The sequence below is a fragment of the Nymphalis io genome, chromosome Z, assembly GCF_905147045.1.
Source record: "Nymphalis io chromosome Z, ilAglIoxx1.1, whole genome shotgun sequence".
In the NCBI taxonomy this organism is placed as follows: Eukaryota; Metazoa; Arthropoda; class Insecta; order Lepidoptera; family Nymphalidae; genus Nymphalis; species Nymphalis io.
Window position 1 is genome coordinate 11716386 of NC_065918.1, and position 20924 is coordinate 11737309.

Consider the following 20924-nt stretch of genomic DNA (forward strand, 5'->3'; position numbering starts at 1 on the left):
TGTTTTTAGATCGTTAATACTGTAGTGGGTTCTGTTTGTTTTTAGCGGATAATAATTATTTACATTTGTCAAAGAAATAAAATAGTACACACAAGAATATTTATTATTTAAAATTTATTTAAAATGCAGTTTCATTGTCTATGGTTAAAGACAGGTGGCCTTTTCTGAGCGTTTCCTTTGCCCCTGACCTCTGACAATGCAAATAAAAAAGTTAAAAATGTCTACGGTTGACGCCTTGACGCTAGTTGATGAATTTTGTTATAAATTTTATATGATTGACAAGAAAACTTGATATTATACAAGTGATGTAATTAAACAATTATTTCAATGAAATATTAATTTTTTCGAATGTCTTGCTCTGAGACAAATTTTTGCCCTAACTTTTATCCACGGAACAGTTGTATAGTTGCGTCTATTATCATTTTACATGTGCGTGAAAGATATGTCAGAACATAAGAGTAGATGTACGTAGAATTGTAGCTGTTTTGACAATGTAATACCCGAGAAATGTAAGCAATATTTTTCTCCTCACGAACTCTTACGTGTGGCACAAAGGATTAAAAAGCCGTTGTAATGTTACGGACAAGTGCAAATTTGGTTAGATAGGATTTGACAGCCGGCAGGCTTGTCGTAAGTGATTTACGATCGGCTTTCTATAAAAATGAACAGTCGCAGTAGCGTAAATGAAACGAATTTGGTGAATTTCTCGGCGGAGCTGTCAACATTAAACCAGTTGGATGCAAAAGATGGATTGCTGAGTTTTCCTTTCGACCACATCTACGCATGTCATTCTCAAAGTTCAGAAAGAAGGCAGCCTCTTCTTTTAGAAAAAGAAGTTGAAGTATCGACGCACTGTGTTACGACAGAAGAGAAAAAGATTGCAAGTTCTTCTGATGTGACAAGGCTAACAGATAAGCTTACTGTTTCTGAGAACCAAAATAAAAAGCTTAAAGATCTGTTAATCTATCATTTGGATCTAATTCAGCAACAAAACGAACTTATTACCAAAAGAGACAAATTGTACCAAACTCTGAAACAGGAAAATGATACCGTAAGTTTTTTATCTGGCTCTAAAAAAATAATTTTTTTTAGACCTTTATATATTATGCATGTTATGCTTTGTTTACATACAAACAGTATATTTAATGGACTGGAAATATAGACATAGTGAAAGCTTTAAATTGTTTAAGAAGATATGTTTTGATTATTATAACAATTGTATACTCTATTAATAAAATTTAATTCAATTAGTGCTTTTGCTCAAAAAATATTACTAAAGTGCTTTTAACATGCATAATCTGTATGTAAGATTTTGTACATTTACATGACTGTTCTAAGTCTATGTAAATCAAAAAAGTATATATTTTTATCAATATGCTTTATTTCACTAGCGTCAAGGTTGTTAAAACCACAGCTTTATTTGCAAAGGCTTGCTAACTGCTACATTATTTATGTTTTCTCTGTCATTTGACAGAAGTCGGAGGTAATTATTAAATTACCATGTTTGCCTCTGTTTGAACTCATATAATTACCTTAAATTACTGTAAAGCTTTGATTCATTTATATTTAATAAATTTGCGAATTCTTCAATGATAACTATTGTAGTTTATTTATTAAAAATGATTTTTAAATAAAATAAAATGAAATGTTATGTTAAAATTTAAGGTGTTTTGAGAAAAATTAGGTTTGAATCTAACCTTGCGGTTTTATAAATTTATATAGCAATAAAAAAAAAAAAACAAAATATGCTGCATTGCGACTGGAGCTATTTACATAAGTTGTTGCTAAAAGTTGCAATGCCTTACTGTTACTATAATTTTTAGGATATTTTATATACCTTAGATGTTATATGAATGACAAACTTATATACATTTGTATAAATATAATCATATGAAATATATTTGAAAATAATATAATTGTTTCTGTTATGTTACCTAAATTCTTATTAAAATTCAAGTTTATGAAATTAGTAATGGAAATTCAAACAAATATTTTAAAAAGTAAGCTATGAATCATGTAATAGTTATTTCACTTTTCATATCAGGACATTGCTTTTGCGAATTGTACCACAGCTGCCATTTCAAAATTGTATTTATTATATTAACTCCATGAAACTAATTTTGTTAATAATCATTATAAAATGTTGTTTAAAAATTTACCTTAAATAAGAGAAGAAACAGCTTTGCATGTAAAGATGTGTAAACGACAAAGTAAAGAATTTATCATAGAGAGTCATAAAAAAGTGATATTTATTATGATAAAGTTTATGATATAAATTATTAGTTTTTGTATTTGGATCATATTATTGAGCCAGTTAAAATCAAAGGCAGCTTTAAAATCAGTCATATGAAAGTACATATTTCTAAGTACAAGAAACATAAAAATTTAAAGTTATTTTGTAAATGAATGTGCACTTTAGTATCATAGTAAAAATCTAAGTGTCGATATTTGCCTTTGATTTTATACTAAATTGCTGCAAAAATTGTATGAATAAATTTTTTAATCAATGAACTGGGCTTGCTGCAACTGTACACTTATCAATAATGGTACATTTTTGTATAATAACACTGTAGAATAATAAATAATAACACATTAAAAAATTATAATATAGTATAAATATTAGGTTCCATTTAAAGACTATTTGGTTATGAATAGAAAAATTCGTTATTAGAATAGCATGCTAGTGATTTAAAATGATGTAAATCTTATTCAGGTAATCTTTAATAGTAGATCATAAAAAGTTTTAGTATATTAGATTTAGATTATGACAGCACAAATTACTATTAGTAATGAAGATTAAATCTAGCTGTAACACTATAGAACTGTTATGAATTTTTAAAATAAAAATAAAACACTTGATATACATTAGACAAGTATAATTTTTATTTAAAACTTTTCTTTTTAATTTTTAATACACATTTTTTCATTCTTATACTACAATACGAAGTAATTTTCTGACTTACAATTAACAACAAATATATTGTTGGACGGTGCGGATTATATGAATAAATGTTGAAATTATTCAGTTATTAACACTCGTGGAATATTTTATATAGTCTGTGCATATGATTCCAGCTTAAGGCAAAATTAATTCGAATGGACAGAAGAATAGGATTGAGTCAACGGCACACTGTCAATCCTCCTCTATACACACCAACATCAACAATCACATCGGGCATCCTTAAGAACGATCAAGGCGCTTCCCATGTAAGTGATTAAATTATAGGCTTTAAAATGCTTTATTTATAAACCATAAATTTATTTAAAGTTCCGTTATTCCCATTCACAAAATTATGTCCAATTACATGGCTATTGAATTAATTATTTACTTATTATTTTGTGTAAACAATTCGAAAATTTTAGTACTTTTTCAATATGTACGTTGAATAAAATAATAATATGAATTCACTGAGAGACGGTTAAAATGTTTTGACTACCATTCCAGTTGAAAAAAGAATATGCCAATTTACGGAAATTTGGACGCCGTGTCTAAAGAGCCGACAGAAACAAAATGATTTTTATAGGAATTCTTATATAATTTTTTGTGACGTTATATGGGTGAAATTGGTGCTTTACATTTATTTCTTTAAAATCACGGTTGGAATATTTTCTATTAATAGTATATTGAAATATATGGTAAAATAAAAAAATGCGTGTACGTCCAGTTTTTCAAACAGACAATGCTTTGTATGAAATTTAAACATTAAAATCGACCTCCATTTCGAAATATAATAGAAGACCCAGTGCCAGACTGATTCATAAAGGAACTCGCCTCCAATAGTTCAACCTTTTTTTTATATTTACTTTGCAATAAACTTATTATATTTTTAAATCCAGCCCCGGTCCCCTCCATAGCCGGTATTGGCTCTTTGCGAAATCCTCTCCTTATGTTGTCAATTAAATTCATTTTCAGATTATGTTAAATAGCTTTACAGAACTGCTTTTACCAGATAAAGGAAATTCATATATTTTTGATAACAATAAACCTTTTGGACAGGAAACTTTCGGGATAGCTAGAACGACTAGGGAGCCAGGTAAGCATCATCTTGTTGTATTTTAATAAATAATGTATTTTGTATGTATTTTATTTATTAAACGAAAACACCTATCTACACTAATATCAGATATATTCAAAAATAAATAAGTATATGCAACTGCAACAGCCTGTGAATGTCCCACTGCTGGGCTAAGGCCTCCTTAGGCTCTCCCTTTTTGACGAGAAGGTTAAAAAAAGTATATACCACAGTATTATTGAAATTGTATTAAAAAAACGAAATCACAACCATTGAAATACGTCTTCAAATTTAATTAAGGTAAAACGCATTCAGGCTATTTTTTTATCGAAATGCAAAATGTATTACATTTAAAATACGTGGAAATGAAAACTGTTTTACTAATTATATGTATGTTTAGTTTATTTATAGCCCTCTTTGTATTTATTTGGTCTAAATAAACACAAACAGCAACTATGAATGCGTTTCTATTTATTCGGTTTATAGTTTATATTAATATTAAAAGCATAAAGTGAAACGTTTTCAATAATGTATGTTTGGTTATAGACGTGGGATAAATAAATATAAAATATAAATCTATTTAATATTTTATCTTTTTAATTATTTATTTTTCTTAAAAAGTCAGGAAAAAATATTTGATATATTTCATTCATGATGAGTGTTTTCAGAGGTACCAAATTACGCGTCAGGTGACATAAAAGTTCCGGCCTTCGATAAAAAACATAATTGTGATAATTACAAAATGATTGACAACAAGAGATCGATTATTAAGAAAGAGATGAAGACTGAGAATCGTGCGGAGGCGATGTACACTGTTACATCGAACAGGTGTGTATTTTTTTTGAATTAAGAATAAGTCACGAATACTTTATGATTGTCTTTGTTAGAATAAGTTTTCCATTTTATAACCTTCTAAAATGGAAAACAACTTTTTCTTGTATTCGAGTGTCGACAGTCATTTAAGTTGGTTACTAGTCTTATATGCCCAGACACTATATTCAAAGATTCTATTCGTAATCGAAGCGAATAGTTTTTTGATAATAGTAACCAGACCAAAACAAGACCTAATCGAGAATCAAAAATTAAAAATAGTCAAACTACCCTCAACTGATAAAGATTCTTGATTTTATACAGATGTAGAGAATTGATTGAACGTGAGCATGAGCGAGACAAAAGGTTTGCTTGGCCTGTAGTTGTCTCTATCTAGATCGGTTAATGTCATATGTTCGAGGGCAATTTTACTTACTTATTTTGACGATTTAACCCTTAAATAATGTCGCGTATCACTCCCTGTCATTTCACGATCGCGTAATTAATAGCTCCATTTACATAAGGGAAACAGATTTTGGACACAGTCGTTTTGTTTCATTATAGGAGTTTAATTTTCACTCTATTCTTTGTGTCTATAATCAGAACAAATGAAAATGACTATTTTAAATGTTTCGTTTGGTAAATAATTGTCAATTGTATAATGTCACAATTATACTCGGAAGTAATCAGACGCCAAAAATGTCATTTTATAGCAATCGTAATTTTATCCCTTTTTATTCTATTTACGTTTGCCGAAACATAAATGACGGTCGTATTTGAAACCTGTCACACAAAGCAACACAGTTATTAAAGAAGCTACAGGGGTGCTCACTAAAACTGTATTACAGTTGTGGCCTTATTTGCAATCGTGTAACAGAAACGAAAACGATTTGTAATCATAACGCCTAGGTGGGAACTGTTGGTAGGGCGTGCGCCCTTTGGTCCGGTATTGAGTCTTTTACAATGATTAATTCGACTCACATACAGGGTCTGTAGTGTAAATATGGTTTGAAATATACCTTCTTGTATTTTATTGATTTGTAATTACCTGATTGGTCGATACCACCTGCGTGCAGCCAATTGTATGTTAATTATACTATGAAAAACCTCTATACATGATAGACGTGACATTAATAATAGGCAATCAACCGAACCGTCATAAATATACGCGAATGAATATAATTCAAAACGAAATAAAAATTGTTTTTGATGTATTTTAAGAGATTACTCTGGTAAATGTCTTAACTTGAAAATTTATTAAATACATAAAATAGCACTGAACGCTAGACATTGGCAATAGCACTTCTAAGACATACGAAGACGAGTTGGAGAGATCATATACATATTTCCTATCTGATATCTATGGGCTTATGTGAAGCTCATGGTTGTATAGGACACGAAACATTTTAAATAAACCCTAAACATTACTACAACAGAAATAATTAAATAAATTTCTATCCATGGGATAAAAGTTTCTAAATTTGAACTAAAAATAAATGAATGCTTAACAATTTTTCCTCGGGCCTTTTCTATTGTTATATAATGTTTTTTACACTAACTGACTTTAAAATAACGAATAGGTAAATAATGCATAATCATTTGTACCTAGCGAATTGGTTTGTAAAAGATCGTTTGGTTTTAAACGCCAAAAAACAAAACACAAAACGTTTATCTTACCTTGGATAATAAAGCATTGGTCTTAATGTAATCGATGGTAGTTCAGTATTTTAGGAATCATTTTAGATTCGAAACATTTATAAAATTCTCATTTATCTTTATTAACAGCAAGGCTCAGTTACGTTGTTAGAAAAGTTAAGCAAGTAACTGATATTGATGTTCCTCGATTATTATATTTAATTTTGGGGTAATTCTATAGATGTTTAATGTTTTCAGTTTACAAAAAAAAGATGTTCGGTCAAATTAAAATCTTGGAGCTCAAAACTTCCTTTGGGATGTTGTAATAACTACCTATTACTCTTGTTGCTTGGGTCATAATATAACAACATTATCTATTGATTATTTTGATCGAATCATTGATAAACATTGCATAAAACGCGAAGTAAATATAAATTTTCGACTCTGAAAAGTCAATACATACTTTCTGGGCATTGGTAATAAAATTCCGCAGGCGCTATTAATTTGGCGCATAAATAAGTTGAAAATATTATGATTCTATTAATAAATTAGGCTTATTACACAATACATCATTATATAAATGCTAAAAGCCTGAATTTTACGTTGATTTCCAGGAATATAATAATAATTGTAAAAATTGTAAAAAAAATTTTTCGTAATCACAAAATTCAGAAAATAGTACTTCTGGTCTTTCTCAATTCTAAACTTTACAATACATCGCAGATCGGTGATAGCGTTACGATTTATTTATTCCCGTAAAATTTGTTGAATAAAGTATATGTATTTAGATTTACTCAATTCACACAGTTTATATTAACAATAACATTGAGAGTCATTTTTCTTTTGCGATAATGAGACATAGTTCAATATCAAATTTCGTCGCTGTTTATGTGTTATTATATTTCATCGTTGTTCAATCTAACCATTTTTAACATAATTGTAAATCAATTTTGCAAAAAAAGATTAATGTACCTTATGCTTGAAACATTGAATTAGCAATTTAAATAGTAAATAGAAATAAATCGTCTTGTTCAAATTCAATTCAGGTTTTTTTTTATATTAGCAGTTCCGCGCTCCAGTTGCAGTTTCACTGGGGACCTTATTGCTCCGTCCCAGTGGATCGTTAGCGTAACGTGATGTTATAGTTTCTAACCGTTCTTAATAAATGGCTTAACTGACGTAAAATGATTTTTTCAAAGTTAACAACTAAATCCTGAGATTAGTGCATCCTAAAAAATTAATCAGTAAACAATAAAATCCTAATTAATTAGATTTAGCTAATCAAATAGTATAAAGACACAAAAAATATTTTAACAAGGTTCGATTTGATAGAGCAAATTTTAATCAATAATTCCTGACTCTACTGTGTCTGTTACATTTCTCACAAAATTTTTTCGTATTTCTTTATTATTTTTAATATAACTTCAAAGTTATACTGAATATTTATGATATTATGCAAGTGCGATGTTATATATATGATTCCTGACCCGCGTTTGTTTCTTACATACTTTGTTACATAAAAACTTGGGCCTATAATTTAGGTCGCTTATCATGCTAATCACAAACATGAGCACAATATTTTGCTGTTTGACGGTATAACAGTTAATGAGTGGGTGGGTGGGTACCCAATGAGTTTAATGAGTGGTACCTAGATGAGCTTGCGCAAAGCGGTAGTCTATCCTCAAATAGGTATAATTGCTTTACGGTCAGTTGTTTTAAAAGTCACGTATCTAGTAATCCTAATATGAAATTATCAAATACTAGTTTATGTCATTCTTAAATAAAAAAATTGCAATGAATTATAACTGACATGCATCTAAGTTATTAATAATAGACAACAGAACAGACTAAAAATGCAGTTTTGTGCCTCGTTTGTCTAGTGGCTAGCGTAAAGGGTTGCAGATACCGGTCCTAGTTTCTAAGTTCATTAGTGTTTGTGGTACAAAAAACTCTTGAAATTTGGTTTTATAAAATAAGCAGGCGGGGCGGAGTGGCAAATAGGCGGTCTGGTGGTAAATGGTCAACACCGCCTGTGGATATTGGTGATGTAAGAAATATTAACTATTCCGTACATATCCAATCCGTCATCAGCTTTTGAACTAAGATGTTATGGCCCTTGTTTCTGAAGTTACACTCCGTTGCATTCCGGTTTGAAGGGTGAGTGAGACACTCACCCTTCAAACCGGAATGCAACAATGCTAAATATTGCTGTTTGGCGGTAGAATAACTGATGGGTGCCACCTACCAAGGCCGGCTTACACAAAGTCCTACTACCAAGTTAATTTGGTGGTATTACACTAACGTGCCTTAATTTGACGGTCTTTAACCTTAAATCTTTTTTTAATGACACGCAGTTATTTAAAAAATCCCTTTTATTCAGAGGAACTATTTCGCTGTTTTCTTTTAATTTTTTTAGTATTAAATCGTGTATAATAATAATTTATGTTGTAATAAATATAAATCTACGATCATAAGATCGGTTCGTCAAAAATATTGCGATTCGGCATTTTTCTGCAAATCACTGATTATACGATTAAAATCAACACGTAACAATGCCTAACGAGTGATATATATCAAGTGAACACCTTAATTTACGCGTCTATTTCTAGTGGCGTTTGAATTGCACGCACGCTAAGAGCACAGCGCGTTACTGGTTGCGTCGAAGTCGAATACTGATTTTATTTTGGTGACCTCTTGTGAATATTGACTCAATATTATGACAGAAGAGGGGTGACAATTTTTTTTTTAATAAAAAGTTAAAGTTGTCAAATTATTAAAAAAATAATATATAATTTTTTATTTAATATTACTGAAATATAACATTTTTAGCTGGTCTTTTTTGTTAGCTTTCGCATATTTTATTTTAAAATCGAGATTTTTTAAAATATATTTAGAGTTTAATTGATTTAAATTTCACTTAAGTCGACTTCTTGGAAATATTCTACGGAAAAGATTATAACTTTGCTTAGAAATAAATAATTTACGTATTATAAAGTTTTAATTAACAAACTATAGTTTAAATGACGAAATGACAATTTTTCTTATTATCTGTATAGCTGATAATATTCCAATATATTTCACTTGCGTTTTAGTTTTAAATTAACCTCTTAAAGAGGTGTTCTTGATCTTCGTGGTAATCGGGATAACTTTTCTTGTCTTTATGGTATTCGACCAGCCGTTGCCGTTTTAAAGCTGTAGACCCGAATCTTGGATGAAGCCGCTTGAGCCGACATTGTTAGTTTTTCTCGTCTTCACATGTAATATGCGAATGCGAATATGCGTCGTCGGTATAATATGCATTTTTTTTTCGTGTGACCCGAAATTGTAACCAGTGCATAGGATACAGTAACAGCCTGTGAATGTAACTGCTGGGCTAAGGCCTCCTCTCGCTTTTTGAGAAGATTTTGGAGCTTATTCCACCACGCTGCTCCAATGCTGGTTGGTGGAATACACATGTGGCAGAATTTCAGTGAAATTAGACACATGCCGGTTTCCAGACGATGTTTTCCTTCATCGTCAAGCACGAGATGAATTATATTACAAATTAAGCTCATGAAAATTCAGTGGGGCTTACTCGGGTTTGCACCCACGATCATCGGTTAAGATTCACGCGCTCTTACCACTGGGCCATCACGGCTTTTTCGTAATTGTAGCAGGAGAAATGGATATTGATTTTGTTTATGAATATTGATGGTGCTTACATTTTTTTCTTGTACATGCAGTTTTATAGGACGAAACCGACATTCGACATTTAAAGGACGCAAGAGTTTCTTTTGACCTTTTAATAAATTCTAAAATATTAAATAAATAACGCCAACGATAAAGAACAAACGAGCTTTGTATTCTTGATGTTGAAATGTAAAAAATTTTTTTTGGTTTCGTCAAAACATCTAAAGACGGCCAAAAGTCAAAGTTAATATCCTGAATTTGGAGGAACCTTGAATAATTTTAAGTTATTTTTTGTGAACATTTAAAATCTAACATAATGGCTTTAGTAATGTTCAATATTTTGAAAAGTCTAAAACCGTGTATTACCCATACATATAACGAATCCAACCACAGCTTATATAAGTCGCCTTGGCTGCAGAACGTGCTAAATAATTGGACAAACACATTTATATGTAGGCCGGAAAACACAATCCTCCTCAAGTAGTCGGATGGCAAACATCATACCTTACCTTATTATTATACGCAAATCCAAAATGAAATATCAAAACGATTGCCATTTTTTGTTTCCTATTCATCAATCATTTTCCATATCGAGTTAGATGTCACGTGTAAATACGATCGCTACGAGGCTACGAATGCGACGTTAGATAATTGATGAATTTTAATTATATTAAACTTTGCATTTAACTAACCATTGACCAATCGAAAAATTTGCCGTTTATATGGTTTGTCAAAACTGAACAATGATTATTATTTGAGGGCTCTTTGACAATTCACATTTTTGACCACTATTGGGCGCTGGTGTTCTCTGAAAGTGACATGAAAATATTCAGTGAGATATTTTTTATGTTTTTGTAAAGTGTCGTTTTAAAAGTGCAAAGGTTCAAATGATATCTTCAAAAACGATTAAATATTTATGAAATTTTGGCCTCCGTTCACATTTATTGAACAAAGGGTACAATTAGCGATAAATTGCATATCACCAAACAATAAGTGTTAACGCTCATTGACTTTACGAGTTCTTGGTCTGAAACGATTTTTTATCTTCTGATCTTAGGAAAATACATTCAAACGCTTAATCTTTTATAGCATCAATCTTATTTAAACGCAAAGTGAAAGTTTGGATTTATTGTCCTAAGAAATATATGAAAATGATTTAAAGATACCTGGAACCGTAAACTCAGTTGGTTTATAGTCTGATATTTTAACAAAAAGGATCAATTGGCGTCGAGAATGTGTGATAATTGCGAATTGTTGGCTGACTCTACAATATTTCTGAAGTTGTGAATGGTAGTCAAATTAACTATGAATATGTTTTTCTGTATCTAAAGTCATATTATTTTATTTTCATTTTATGTTTTACATATTAATAAAAAAATTTACATTGAATTTAATTCTAATTTACGAATGCAGTACATTTAATTTACTTTTATAATAATTGTTTTTATATACAAATGAACTAATTTTCTTTCCAATGAAAAAAATGTTTTCAGCGGCACTCCGATTATCCAAAGAATACAGAGAAATAGACGAAAGACCTCTGGAATTGGCAGTTTGAGTCGCATGTCAAAGACTCCTAAGACACAACCGGCCGAAACGACCACGTCTAAAAGTGAGCCATACCAAAATTAGTAAACGTTAAATTTATTATTAATTCAGTACAAAATCTTTTCGTTACATAACTAATTCTACGAAAATAAATTATGACCTTAGAATATTTTTTAAATAAAATCAATATTTTAGATTTTAATTAATTACAACGTTGAAATGTCATAATTTATCAAATTTCAGGTAAAACAAATACCGATCCAACGTATGATCGATCGTATAGTGTCAACAAAAAGTCGAAAATGATTAACACCTACGGGAAATCGAGGAATACGACCATACCAAAGCGGACGAGCCAATTTACAGGATCATTGTCAGATAGATTACGGCTAATCGACACCACACCTACAGGGGAGGACCCCTATCAGCTCGGCGAGGCGGACATGAGGGAACAGTCACCGATTCCCAAGTTAATGTTACAAAAAACCAATCACGGACGAATGAAGATATGCTCGGATTCCGGCGAAACATCCCGACGTATCTATGATCTACCTGACACCAAGTCGAAGCTGAACAGGTTTATGTCCGCTTACGACCAAGCCAAGAAGGATCCAGAGAAAACGACGATGTTCGATGAACCGGCTGATGATATGTTGAAGGGTGAGCCTGAAATCGATTGGCGAATGTTCACAGATAAACCTGTTAATGATAGCAGTCTGTGTGACTACGCGTTTGGGGAGACGAATAGTAATTTGTCCTCGATAATACCGTCACTGGACGCTAACGAGTTTCAGGAATTGTTCACGTCAGACGCTGCTCTGAATTTGGATAATTTGAATCAACTGGATTATCCAACAGAGAAATTGATCCCAGAAAAAACTAAGAGACGAAATGCGCGTACCACGAGTCTTATCGGTCCTATCGATGTAAGATATGTCAACTATTATTTATTGTAATATATTTTATTCTTATTATATGACATAATATGCGACATAGGGTGTCGCTATACCGTCTATTAACCTATCTAAACAAAAGGGCTATGTAATGCCACAAGATTTATTAAAATCGGAATCGTAGTTCCAGAGACAAGTCTTTCCAAATATATAAACTCTCCACGTCTTATACTTACTTACTTACTTTAGCAGCAGGTCGCGATGCGATGCTTATGTCGTGGTTTCGTTTTTAAAACTTTTTGGGCTATTCTCGCTCCCGTAACTTAAATGTTTAATTGGAGGGTAAGGAAGGTAGGAAGACTTATTACTTTAAATAGGAATTCTATATACATATATAGATCGATCTATGTCGGAATATACTTATTTTAATTTTCCATAACAGACGAAGGATTTAAATAATGTGTTTTAGTGACAATCGCAAAACTTTTTTTTGATATAAAAAATCATTTTCGTCTGTCCAATTTTAATGAGCGTTATGTATTAATTAATTATAATTGTGCTAGTATATAGAGACACTTGATATTATAAATCACATTTATATCCCAATGATTATGTAAAACAAATGTGAACGCTAAAGCCGATCGGATTATATCGATTTTGGCTTAACCTTTATGCGGATTATCGTCTCTATAATATTATATTTTTTTATGCATGCGTTCCTAAACTACTCATACGATTATGATGAAACTTGTAAGGTATTTAGCGGAAGCTCTGACGCAAAAAAAACAAGAATTTCTCTTTGTATGTTTGTCATCGATATCAACCTTTTATGTAGACCATTATTATACCCGTGCGAAAATTAAAATTCTCATAGAAGATTAAAGTATGATAGATAATGTCAGGTGAATTAAAAGATTCACGATTCATTTAGATTCACGGAAATAATACGATCTATTATATAGCCCCTATTTACTGTTGACGTGTATGACGTGTATGTGACGTGACGTATTTGATTGTATGACGATTATATCCCCCCCCCCAGTTCGATTTTGACCACGGCAGCTATTCTCAACAGAGACTAGCTGACTGCGGACCAGTATGTGCGCAATCACAAGAACACTCTTATAGTCCAATTGGACAAATGGACACGTGTTAATGTGCACGCCCAGCGGCGTAAACTGAAAATTTATCGATACATTTATAAATCGAAAATTTCTAATTTCATTTCCGATTCTGCGTTGTTTTAGGAAGAGGGCGTAGAAATAAAACGGGGTACTCCCAGCACGCGGGGTAGAAAGAGGGCATTTTCTGCCATTAGTCTTGGGAAACAAAGTGCAAAGGGGCCGACAAAACCAAGAGCTACTAGAGGCAAGGGTAAGTAGATACCATGCAGTTCATCCTAGCAACGACTTCATCGCTACATCACTCAACTATTTGGACCTTACGCAGCAAAAGTTAAGTATCACTTCGACATCAAGATTGTAAAGAGATACTATTCATTCATTATTATAAAAGATAATATTGTGTATATACGCTGAAATAGTTAAAAGATCGCACCTTCGTGCTTCTTCTAATAAGTATATATATATAAATTTATTATATAATTATTATAATGAAACGTATGCGTATTAGAATGGTTATTATAAAAGTTAAACTACAGATTTTGAAAAATAATTACAATCAATATATTTGCACTAACTGCGACTTGGCTCAATAATATTTCAATCATACGTACGGAGAGACAGCGAGAGTTAATAAATTAACAACGTTAGAGAGAAGTGTGGGGAGAACATAATACAGTAAGTAAAGAAACATTACGTTTCGTGGCAGATATGTAAGATGTCGTGTGTCTGGGAGATGCTTGAATTGTTAATTTGTTTATTTCAATTCTCTTAATATCATTCAATTTTCATTTCACATAATAGATTTCGAAATTGTAGTAAAAATTTAATTTAATAAAAATGAATATTTTTTTTTTCGTTTTTTTTTATTTAATTAAATTTGAATGCAATATATTGAGTAGTTTTTTTTTTGATGTCGGTAGTTAGTTTTTTTTATTAGTTTCAGTTTATATGTGAAATTTTGTATATTTATTTAATAGCCGCAACTCGTGGTAAAAGATCTCCCGTACCTGGAATGATGACGAATAAACCATACCCCACGTTGGTTGGCGATAAAGATCTCTCCTGGTATTTTGGATTAGACCCAGATTTGAAGCTTGAGGACGTCGATCCGCCGGCGGATACCCAAGCGTCTACTGTCGAGGTGTGTACATAATTAACACGTGTTAGAAAATATTATTTTATATTGTATTGAAAATTTCGTTATAATTTTTAAATATATAAATAAATTAGAATGAAATTAATAATCTGTTTTTATATACGTTTTTGACAGGTACCAAGATGGCGGGAAAAGCCGTATACAAGTTGTTACACTATGGAAGGTACAGAAAATGTTGACGATAAGGTTTTTGAGAAAAGACATCAGAAATTAGAAGCCGAAGAGAGGCGGCAGTTAAGGTACACACTGTGACTTTATTGTCGAATAACTTATATTTTGCCATTGTATTGTATTATTATCGCATACAATTCAGACAACAATAAATAATTATGTTAATTTATCACTTATAATCGTAATTTTAAAATATTTTTTATTATATACAAGCTGTTACCGTTTTGCTATATGGTTATGATATGCTAAGTTGAAATAAATAGTTACTTTTAAAATTATAGACATATGAAAGAGAAGTGTCCTACGTGATATTCTACGGCGTATACCTACCATTACAACCCGTCTAGCCATTCCTGGTTGAAATCCAACATACAAACATACTTTTACATTGTATATATTTGCAAGTTTTCGAATTGTATTAATAAAGAACTTTTCAATATAATTCCTTATTAATGATCTTAATTACCGAAAGATGTAATGTTGAAAGATCGCGAGGGTTTTCCATCTCCCTATTTCTCTTGAATTAAAGAAGCAAATTTTAAAATTGACATTCGATTTGTTATCATATTTAGTGCGAAGTGTTCGGTGATGAATGAATCAAGTTTGAGATGAAACTGAGGAAGTTAGGTTATATAATGAAAGTATATATATACATATGTATATTTATCGTCATCACCATTAAAGAACTACAATAATGTCTGTACAATAAGTATTGACTTATTTATTCTATAGACATTTTTCGGATGGATGGATGTCATATTACAAGGAGAGTGGTAGGTGTTCAAGGAAAGGCGGTAAACGTGTGGAATAAAAAAAGTATAGATTTTTTAAATGTACGCCTCTGTCAGGACGTGTGTGATGAAAGTAATTAGATAGAGATGAATAAAAGGTAGTAAAAAGGCAAGTAAATAATGAAACTAGTTTGAATCTAATATGCAAATACATCCATTAAATTGTCTCCAATAATCACCGTAACATTTTCGAATTAAGTTGTATTTTTACAAAAACTCATAAGAAAAAATACAGGAAAGCTATAACGATAAGTACCTAATTATCACTAACAAACAATTCCATAAAGTTATATTTGCATAATAGACCTTACAACTTACCACAAGTTGTAACTAATACAAGGCTACGTATGGCAAGGCTATGTAATAAATGACTATAATGGCGGCACTTACCTTGACATAGCGTGTTCGTCTATATGGATATTTTTAGAATTTCTTTAGAATTGCTTTAGACGACGATAATTAAATAAGACAAATATTTGCGTTGTGTTATATATAAATGTAGTTAATATATATATGTATATATATATATATGATACTAAAACAAGATGATTTTTTTTCTAGATGGCACATGAGACGGATAAGGGAGCAACGTCACGTCGAACGTCTACGTTTAAGGCAGAGGGACTCCTGGAGTTCTACAGTGAACGTGCCCTCTGTTTATTCAGTATGGCCAAGACCCCAACAGGACGCCAGGTTTATTGAGATAACCAGTGATTTGCCGGTCACGGGTTTTGGCGAGCCTTTACCGAAGCTGCCTGAATCGTAAGTACATACAATTTTATAATATTTTTTATTTTATTGATAGATAAAAATTTCATTTTTATGTAGTCTAGTAATTGTAGTCGAGCAAATAGGACACCTGATGGTAGGTTACCACCGCACATGAACGTTGGCGCTGCAAGATATATTAATCGTCCCTTAAATCGCAAATGCGCCACAAACCTTGGGAACTGAGATGTTATGTCTCTTGTATACAACAATACTAAGTAATGCGGTTTGGCGGTGGAATATGTGATGAGTGAGTGGTACCTACACAAACGGGCTTGCACAAAGCTCTACCACCAATTAAAATCTAATATTTATTAAATTCAACTGCCTCTTTCATTTTGGGGCTAGCTTATATCAGTGATCTCCAAAATCCAAAATCTCTTGATTGGACGAGAGCGTACTGCGATTTCGAGTCGGGTCAATAAAATTAGGTCTTTACATATGAAATTGGCGTTTTGTATGGGAGGAATATAAAGTCAATTTTTTTTGTAAAATATATTTAATTAATTAAAGTATGCACCGTTGTTATCTATGCACTTTTGCCATCTCATAGGTAGTTCATTGATCCCTATACTAAAAAAACCACGCGAGAATCAATAAACTCTTTGAAGGTGGTTTGGACTGCCGCTTTGTAGTTGTATTTTTTTTTGTAATAAGTTGTCCAAATTCCGGAAAAAATGGTAATCTGTTGGAGCAAGGTCCGGGGAGTACAGTGGATGTCACAGACATTCCAATTGTAGCTCATCTAAATTAGTGGTTGTTTGTTGTGCAGTGGTCTTCTTGTTGTTCAGTGGTCAGTCTTGCGTTGTCATGAAGCAGCAGTGGCCTAGAGCGATTGACCTATCTCGGTTGTTTAGCAGCTAGTTTTCCTTCATAGTTTCAGTTGCTGACAATCTGCCGTAATTGTTTGGCCAGATTTTAGAAAGCTGTAGTGAACGACACCGGCGCTAGTCCACCAAACACTCACAAGTAACTTTTTCTGAGTCAATTTTCGTTTAGGGCAGGATTTGGCTGGGTCTCCAGAGTTCAGCCATTGCGACGAGCGCTTCTGATTATCGTACAGGATCCACTTTTCATCATAAGTAAGCTATCATACCAGAGCCTGCAGCTATCTTTGATTTGCTTTGTGATGGATCCGCTTCCACAATAGCCTTTAATTCTTCATTTTCCACTTTGGTCTCCGGCCGTCCACGGGGTTGATCCTGAAGGTCGAAATTTCCAGAACGACAACTTTGAAACCAAAAACGTACCGTGCTTTCTTTTGCGACACCAGCGTCGTGCACATCCTTCTCCTATCCTTCATTAATCCTTCGAGCTGTTTCTGCAGCACTGTTGAACGGTAGAATACGTACTCGTAAATATACCGATATTTCATGTTTTCCATTGTGCGGTAATAAGCGACGCCAAAAAAATAATGAGGAACAAACAAATTAATGACTGTTTTCAAGACTCAAATGTACCAGCTAAATGAATTTATAAATTTGAATTTGGATTTCTTAACCAAGGATATTTCTGATCTAAGTGAAGAATAAAACGCTAATTTCATATGTAAGGGCCTAATAGTTGGAACTTGAGTGGAATGACGGTTGAGAAGTGCAACGTACTTATTGCTGATGTGATCTCTTCCAGAAAACGTTTAGGCATACGACACGACGTAATCATTAACGAGTACATTATTCTTATTTCAAATTGTACAATTTTTTTTAAATATTTTTAGTGACTTCATGCTGCCATGGGTCCGGACATCAAAAGCTTTGAAGAGGTCGAAAAGATCTAAAACTCTTCACTGAGGGTTTGTTTTGGGTTATTTCGTAGAAAAGCTGAGAAGTTGATGAACATTTAAAAGCCAAGTGCGTGTTTTGTGATAGTGCAACTATCGAACTTCTATAGAAATAAGTATCAAGGACATTACTTATATTATAAGAAATAAAGTATGTAGTCGATAAACACACACATTTAGAGCTAGTGAATGTCATTTGCTTTATATAATATCGTTTTGATTATATAAGCAATACACCGGTTGCTATAACAATTAAATAGTCATGTCTAAAGTCAATGAAGTTGGCAGTTGTTTACGTTTTAACTTTTAATTAACCTGGCTACCTTTATTGTTGTTGACTCGACCATTAATGGGTTGAAGTAGATACTAATTTTGAATGTCAAAAATATTTTAAGGAAAGATTTGTAATAATTATCGTTATAATTGTCTAGATTTATGATAGTGAATGTGTTGTTGTGGCTCCACTTACGTCGATATATTGTCGTCTCTATCACATTACTGCTTTCTTGTTCAGTATAATTTGATTACTTTTAGTTTATCAAAAAATCTTTGTGGTCTAGAATTTTCGTTTCCTTGAATAGTCATATTATGTTTCATAATTTAAACCTCATGAATACAAAATCGATTTATTTAATCATTATGTTGGCCGCAATGCGATTTTATTACTTGAGTATCAAGACACGTTGATTTTGTTACAAAATTAAGTGCCTTTCTTGAACAAAGACTATCAGTTTTTTTTTATTTTCAAATGCTATATTCTGAAACACTGATCAAAATCACATTAATTAATTTGACCTTAATTCTGAACGGTCATTGGACAGCAGTTGATACAACTCAAATCCAATCGGATTCTGAACGGTCATTGGTCAGCAGTTGATACAACTCAAATCCAATCGGATTCTGAACGGTCATTGGTCAGCAGTTGATACAACTCAAATCCAATCGGTGATCAGTGAGATAGAGTATATAGTGAGTGACATTTGATCGTTTACTTATCTGAAGTTGCAACTTTCTGAAACTGACTGGTAATAATCAATAGAAAAAAAGAAATGACGATTTTATTAATCGGAAGTGAATCCACAGCAACAACATTAAATTTTAAATAAGATCTACAAAAGGTCACAATCGACTTGGCAATTTTTGTAATTATCGTTTTATAATCTGTATTTAAATTTTATTTTTTTAATGTACATTGATTGGCCTATTTTTTTCTTTTTTTATAAAAATAATTTTCGTATGTCTTATAGAACTTCTCTAAAAATGCTTTAATGGAAGTCGAATTAAGTGTTTCGTCAAAAACTACCACCGATTTAAATTAATGAAATAATTCGAATTTAATTTTTATTTATTTAAGTCTTGTGTGAATATTTGTTAAATCGCATGAATTTTTTTTTCATATGTAAATAATCTTTTGTAGGAATATTTTTACTGTGTTTTAACCAAGAACTAAATATAGGGTTGTTTTATACATTTTATTGTAATAAGATTTTCAAATTGCTACATTCCAGATATAGCTTCTCAAGATAGAGAATAATAAATTTCAATGCAACAGTACTTTTTCTAATAGTATTATTAGAAAAAGTTTTGAGAATTAAATTCAATGTATTAAATTGCTTTCACATTAATTATAATAGTAGTAGAAGTTTTATAATATCGTAATCTCCAAAGCGATTACAAAGTTATTGGATAAAGCGTTTGAAATCCATACATTTTATTTAACTCTGATAGAATTGAATTTTTATGGTCGATTATTTTCTACGAGTTGTTTTAATCTAATCTGTATTAAAATTATTGAAATATTTTGAATGCCGTAATGAATAAAAATCAATTCCATGGATGCGTTGCAATCCACCAACCGCTGATTTTGCATGGGTCATCACAAAATATTATTTTACGCATACTATATTGTAAAAATATATATAATAATTCAAGATTTGCATTACTTACTTAATAATCCGTATGTATACAATTTTTAAATTATCAATTAACATAAATAATATTCGCCGTAAACGATAGAATAGAATTTAAGATTTGTAAATAAATCCGTACGTGATTACCGGCGCGTCGTTGTACCACAGGTGTTGGGGAGCTCAAACGGTCAAGTCGATAAACTTGTAGTATTTATTATGCTGTCTGTACTTTTAAAGTAGATTAGTTGAAACATTTTATACAACAAAGTACGGCTCGATATTGTAGTAAGTTACGCCGCATCGTCCAAATGAAAAGAATAATATCGCGTGAAATTGTATATAATGTATTTTTTTTTAATATAAGCATACATATGATTATATTGAAATAATTAATTAATACTTAATCGTGTTATATTCTGCACTAAGAATTGATGTTTTTATGTTTGTCTCACGTGTCTATTAAGTATTAATAAGTAAGTGATTCATATAAGATATGGATGCCTAAATATCGTAATGAAGTTTATTTTAGCTCCCTGTATTCCTATTAACGTGGATTACGTTATAGACACTCGTTTTTGTGAACGGGAGGATCTCCTTTTAACATTATTATGACGTTATCTGAAGCTAATTTTCCCGTAGTTGCGTAAAACTGGACT

At 31.6% G+C, this 20924-nt stretch overlaps 1 protein-coding gene across 2 annotated transcripts; it reads left to right on the plus strand.

Annotated features, from left to right (window-relative positions):
• Nucleotides 1-246: 246 nt before the first annotated feature.
• Nucleotides 247-19644, plus strand: LOC126780227 (uncharacterized). 2 transcript variants are annotated; one of them, XM_050504513.1, is made up of 11 exons: nt 247-1051; nt 3076-3207; nt 3914-4034; nt 4682-4841; nt 11621-11739; nt 11919-12601; nt 13816-13942; nt 14670-14833; nt 14963-15087; nt 16372-16572; nt 18296-19644. In XM_050504513.1, the coding sequence occupies exons 1-11, from the start codon at nt 662-664 to the stop codon at nt 18366-18368; spliced, it is 2295 nt and encodes a 764-aa protein (XP_050360470.1). In that variant the 5' UTR covers nt 247-661; the 3' UTR covers nt 18369-19644. The 2 variants fall into 2 exon arrangements, with proteins under 2 accessions (XP_050360470.1, XP_050360471.1); XM_050504514.1 differs by having other exon boundaries at nt 3998-4034.
• Nucleotides 19645-20924: the final 1280 nt, after the last annotated feature.